The following is a 6,000-nucleotide window of genomic DNA, read 5'->3' on the forward strand; positions in this document are numbered from 1 at the left end:
TTTCAAACTGTGAATGGACCTCAGTATATGAGGTGCAAGTTTTTTGTATGTGCTTATGAGTGTGTATGTGGGCCTTGGAATGAGCATGTGGCCCAATAAAGTGGAGGATTTGACCGTGTCAATAGTTTCATTCTGTCTGCTGCCCCTGTTTTCCCAGAATTCAATTCAAGGAATCACTTGCCATAACACTTTGGCAGAGGCAGCAACCTGTGATTCAATTTAAGGGGTTTTTTTGTGTCCAGGATGAATCTTTTTTCTTTGCGCTTAAGCATTTAATTTTGTTTCTGTGTGGTTAACCATTTCTCTTAGCATGTTTTGTGTTTATGCAGGGAACATATTCAAAAAGGTAAAAAACGTAACTGTAGAGGAGCGATGTCTAATGTATATATATTTTTTTTCCACCAGTCAAAAGAGGAAGTAAACAAGGTTTGTTTGTCACACTCAACTCCCTTTTTTCCTTTGTAGAGCTTTTCCCTCTTATCCGCCTCTTAAATGCAACTCCTGAATTCAGACTAGCCTGTTGGCCATAGTACAATAGACACCCCAGTCTTACAGTTAACCCGATTGAACATTGACACTGCAGGTAGTACTTGTAAGACAGCAAAGTAAGCAGCTGTTCGGGGCCCCCTGTGACCCTAAACAAAATGAAACTGTGAACTGTTTTTGGACCCTTTTGTTTATTATTCATTTTTTAGCATATTTGAATACAATGTCTCATTTGTACCAAGTCAAATTTGGGGAATTTCTGAGGTTTTAGAGTAGAGCTAGAACAAAATTGGGATGTGTATTTTGTATATTTCTAAAATCATATTTTTATTTCTGCTTTGACATTGTGCCAAACAAGTATTGTTTACTTTTAATCAGATTTTCTTTTTGTTATGCAGTTTGTTCACAGTCGTCATAAACGATTAGGAATGAGTGAGAACCTCTGCTTAGAGAGTGGATTTACTTGCTTTTAACTAGACATTTCACATTTCGCACTATGGCTGCTGTCTGTTTCTAAAGTCAGAAAGGGAAGATTCTGCTGTCATCTGGCGTCTATATTCTTTTTATCCAGGTACACAGAAAGTACCTAACAGACCGTATGAACAGTGAGACTCGTGTTGCCGCTACTTGTCTAAGTATGTGTATTTTTAAACGCTAGTATGCCTTATTGGGCCAGCCATGTAGTGAGTTTAATAGAAAACATCTGTATGAGATGCCAAAAATGGGACTGTCGTCTAAATTAATCCTGTTTGGAATGAAGTGTGCAGCAGTACTGTAGCAGACAACCGTGAAACATAGGACTTCTACAGGTGATGTTTCCCTTTTGTGTTGTAGCATCCCAATAAACCAGAGGCAATAAACAAAAAGCTTTTATTAAAATCACCCACTCACTGTTACCCAATCCACCAGACAATATCACAAAAACCTATCCAAAATAAACCCTCACACTATTTTTACCTGCTGTGTATCGTAATGTAAAACCCTGCGTCTGTGTAGTTTGTGTGAATCATCAGTATCCTGCACAGCATTGTGTGACTTTTCTTTTTCTTTTTCCTTTTGTGTTTTTTCTTGTTTTTCTTTTCTGTCTTTCCGGGATAGACTGAAGCCACAGCTGCCACAAAGAAGGTACAGTTGGGTGGTAGAGAGAGATTAGCGAGTTGGACAAAACACTTATTACCTATAAAGGACCCTTCTAGTTTCATGCTGTAATTCTAGTAAGAAAGAGTGTGTATGAGGCTTGCATGTGTGTTTCCTTCTGTTCATAAAAGCACCTCCTTTTAGTCATTCACTTTCTTTCTCCTCCCAAAGTCTTGAAGAATTACAAGTGAATTGAGAATTTGTAGTACCTTCGAGTACAGTGTTGACCTAGCAAACATGATTATGTTTCTTTAGGAGGTAATGGTGGTGTTCGATTGGGAACTGTACAGCTAAAATCCAATAAAAATGTGGATGAATAGGCGATTGCTCCCGAAACAGTTGAAAGCAAAATCCTGGGGATCTTTATTTTCTTACTAATATTTATTTATTTTTACAAATATGTGATGTTAGAGGCCATATAATGAAAAAAAACTCCTTATCTTCCTAGTTCATCTACCATTCCAGTTTTAGGCTTGACAATATCTACTCTCACTGCTCTTGATTCATCCTCCGTCTAATATTGAAGAGGATTTTGCCCCGTATTTTCATTCATCTCTCAAGGTCACCTCACACACTCATGTGTGCACTCACTTCCAAATGCCTGTAAGATGTTTGACTATGCTCAACACTTAGCCGTAAACACGGCTGTACATTTCATTTTTGGATTCAGACCAAGAGCAGACTGAAGGGGCGGAGTGGACTCCTCCACTCACTGAAACATTTCTCAATTAAATTGGAAGATACTAAAACACTATCACTTGAAAGTCACAGCCCTCCCTTAGTCCAATTATATGTTATGGCAGTTTGCCCAATGTCCTCTATCCATTAACGCAGTTATCGATAGCACAAAGACACCGTGGGATGCTTTATCCTGCAGTTGTCTGGCCACTTGGCTTGTGTAACGTGGTGCATACTTGAGGTCCTACTAAGGCTGTACTTCAGCTTTATTTCAGGTCTTATACCAGGCTCCACCAGCCAGTTTATCTGAGAACTGCACTTTGCAGCTTTAGTTTCTTTATAGTAATTGACAAATGAAAACATTTATTTTTGAATGTTCTGCTTCCACGTCAGATCAGAATGTATCTACGAGCAGCCCAGTGGGGAAAAGTGTTCTCTTGAGCCTTTGACTTGTAATGCCAAGTTGGAGATATTGTGAATTGATACTACACAAGTGGCAACAAACAAGTGGCAAAATGGCTGCAAAGACATCATCACTGGCAATTATATTTAAAAAATCCGATAGTAGCACCTATAGAATCAATTCAGCTTAAAAAAGAGGTTTTCTTGTTTGTACTCTTCTGACGATAATGCATTAATGCAGCATAATAGTCATGCTGGCAATAAAGTCAGGTTGATTAGACATTGGTGTGTTGGGCCATCAAAACTCTTAAAGAGGTGGTATTATGCTCATTACAGGTTCAAAATTACAGGTTCCCGTTAGCAGCTCTACTGTCTGTCTCTACATCACAGTAACAGCTTTATGTCCATTGACAGCCTGGAGGGTAGCTAGTGTTTGAAAGCTCAGTGTTTTTCAACCGGTGTTTTTGAGGGCATGTCAGAGTAGCCGCTTGGTGAGCATTATATTAGGCGCGTTTAGCTTTCATCCCTGTGTCGTCACAAGGATGAAAGGGAAGCGGAAGCGGCTGGACTACAAACGAGTTGTTTTCAGGCAGCTCAGAGCAGAGTTTTCTGTGGGGGATGGGAACTTCCTTTGGGCTGGACTTTGGGCTTTTTCACTTTGCAAACCTATTACATGCACAAAAAATATATATAACTCAATAAAGGAGAGGGAAAAAGCCAAAAAGCATAATAATATTTTTTTATTTCCCAGATGCCCTGATTCATGGAAAAATTCAGTTCCTGGTTCAACAGCACTTTGCCTGATTGGCCTTAAGATGCTGCAGTCATTATTTTGTATTTACCTGCATTTACTTGAGTCTAAATGTGAACCATCCAAAACCAGGAAGAAAGGTTGATCCCCCGGTTTACTGGTCAATGTAGCCAGTTGCTGAAGTAAACCTGAGCAGGACATGAAATGCCTGCCAGATCTGGGGGTCTGGGTGGTGATATTTTAACCCTAGAAGTCATTTGTCAGCGCACAGATCTCACTTAAATATTTTGTACTGAAAAAAATATCCTCAACATCTTTAATGTGTAAGAGTCAGCTAATTTTGGATCACTTCCTCCTTATTTCTACTTTTTTTTTATTCTACTCATTGTGCTTCCTACTCAGTTTATTATATGTAATTATGTTCACCAAATCCCGCTTTCTACTGTCAATAATTCTTTTAACCAGGGAATGAGTGACAGCCTGCTGCTGTCAAATGATTTCCACTAAATGTAAGAAAAAAAAGAAAGAAAGAATTTTATTTCAGCTTTTCATGGTATATTTTTGAAGACCTTGAGCTTGAGCTTCAGGAAATAGTGTGGTCTTTATAGCCTGAAGTGCTCTTTTCAAACACTGTTCAATGGGTTTGAAGAGACATGAATTAGCTTTTCATCTGTTTCTACCATTATATCTTCAAACTCCTGTGGCTGAAATCTTGTTTCGTCACGATCTTTGCGATTAGCATTTTAGTCAGCATTTCTTTCCTGTTTACTGATCTGTGTACATTTGCCATCCAGCAGCGACGTCACAAACACAAAATGTGCCCATACTGTAAGTCACACCCTCATTTTAGTCACAATGTGTCATCTGTTGATGCTGAGAGATGAATCTGGTGTGTAACATACTCTTACTTATCTTGTCCACACACTCGAAATGTATTCCTGCACTAGAAAAGATGTACATGCACTGTATAATGTTTGCCCTTTCAACCACCAAACATCCAAAAATGCACTGAGGAGAAACTACTAAGATGTTGATATTGATTGTTGTACTTCAGTGTGAGCTTGTTGGAAAGTCATTCTTTATGCTTAGTAAAATTATTCCAAAGTGTGGAGTGCATCACCATAAAGAGACTTTTACCTTTAGTACAATGGTGTTGTTGGACTAAAACCTCCTAATGGCTAGTGGACATCATATTCAAGCTGAAATGCTCCCGCTAGAGCAAATCAGAGTATGCAAATCATGTATGAAGCAGATTCAAATGGTGGTTGAAAAGGCAAACATTATCCAGACACATGAACAGTTTCATACTTGCAGCACACTTCTCCACTCTAATATCTTTATCCACCTTGTTAGGCCTCAATTATCAAGAAAATTGGTATTTATTAAACATGCTTTCATTTGCACACCTGCACCAGCAAGGTTAAATCACACCTATTTTACACCCATCTGCTCATGCTTGAACAGGCCTTTTTTACAAAACATACAGCCCCAAAATGTCATGCTGAACAACATGCCTTTGAAAGACATTGTACCCTCATTATAGGCCTATACGTGTTGTGAGAAACAGAAAGATGAGCAACACAATCATTACTGACAATAAGGCTGAGGTAGTGCTAAATGAGGTTCGGCTAAATCAAATGTTTTAATTGGCACTTTCAAAAGTGCTTCATCAAAAAAATAAAGTTAAAAGTTATTTCAATTAAAAACTTATGTTACCCAATGTAATAGATACTTTTTTTAACCACTCATGTCCTCTTGATAAATCTCTTTACGTGGCAACACTTAAAAAACATTGATAAATGTGGCTCCTGCTAAATGTGTATGAATACCTGGATTTATTCACATTTGACATTATGCTTATGTTTAAATTTTTTTTCATGTGTTAAACACAATTAATCACAGTAATTAATTACGATACAAGCAAACTTCCTTTGCCTTGATCAGATTAAAGGCAGTCTCTTCACAGTGTGCTGTTTAGGTGATGGACCTAGTACAGGTATAAAACTTTAGCTTAAATTGTTCTCACTTCAAAATCGATTCAGTGGGTGTTACCGAGGTATATTTGGTGGTCTTTTTAATTGGTAAATAATTGTTTATAATGTCCAAAGTGAGAATAGAGGCAAGATAGAAAGACATAGCAAAAGAGGGATGAAACGAGGCAAAATTGAAGTAAACTTGGTTTTGGATGCACCAGATATTGAAACCGTAGCCAATGTGACAGGGCCAAGCTGTCCAATCTCGTGGTGGTTGTATAACTGATTGTAAATAACCTGTTATCACTATTCTCCTTGTGTTCATTTATGTGTGTGTTGTAGCTGGATACAGAGGCAGCTGAGATCCTCAATGAGCTGCAGGTGAAACTCAGCACCGTCTTGGACAACTTCAGCACCATGTTTGCAAAGAGGTAACACACACACACACACACATATATAAACTCACACAGTATTCCATGGATGTCTGAGGAACAAGCCCCCGCCAGCCGTGCAGAAGTTTTCTTGTCTAAGTTTGTGTCTGCACCCCCCCCCCCCCCCCCCCCCCCCCCCCCC

The 6,000-nt window shown here is 38.8% G+C and overlaps 1 protein-coding gene across 4 annotated transcripts in view; it reads left to right on the plus strand.

The window, feature by feature from the left end:
• LOC123961036 (protein unc-13 homolog B-like) overlaps positions 1-6,000 on the plus strand; it is a 110,042-nt gene that overhangs the window by 94,224 nt on the left and 9,818 nt on the right. For all 4 annotated transcript variants that reach the window (XM_046036135.1, XM_046036136.1, XM_046036139.1 and 1 more), the window contains one exon: positions 5,770-5,858. In XM_046036135.1, coding sequence (XP_045892091.1) covers positions 5,770-5,858 — 89 coding nt within the window. The remainder of the gene's footprint in view (positions 1-5,769; positions 5,859-6,000) is intronic.

The sequence above is a fragment of the Micropterus dolomieu genome, linkage group LG21, assembly GCF_021292245.1.
Source record: "Micropterus dolomieu isolate WLL.071019.BEF.003 ecotype Adirondacks linkage group LG21, ASM2129224v1, whole genome shotgun sequence".
Lineage (NCBI taxonomy): Eukaryota > Metazoa > Chordata > Actinopteri > Centrarchiformes > Centrarchidae > Micropterus > Micropterus dolomieu.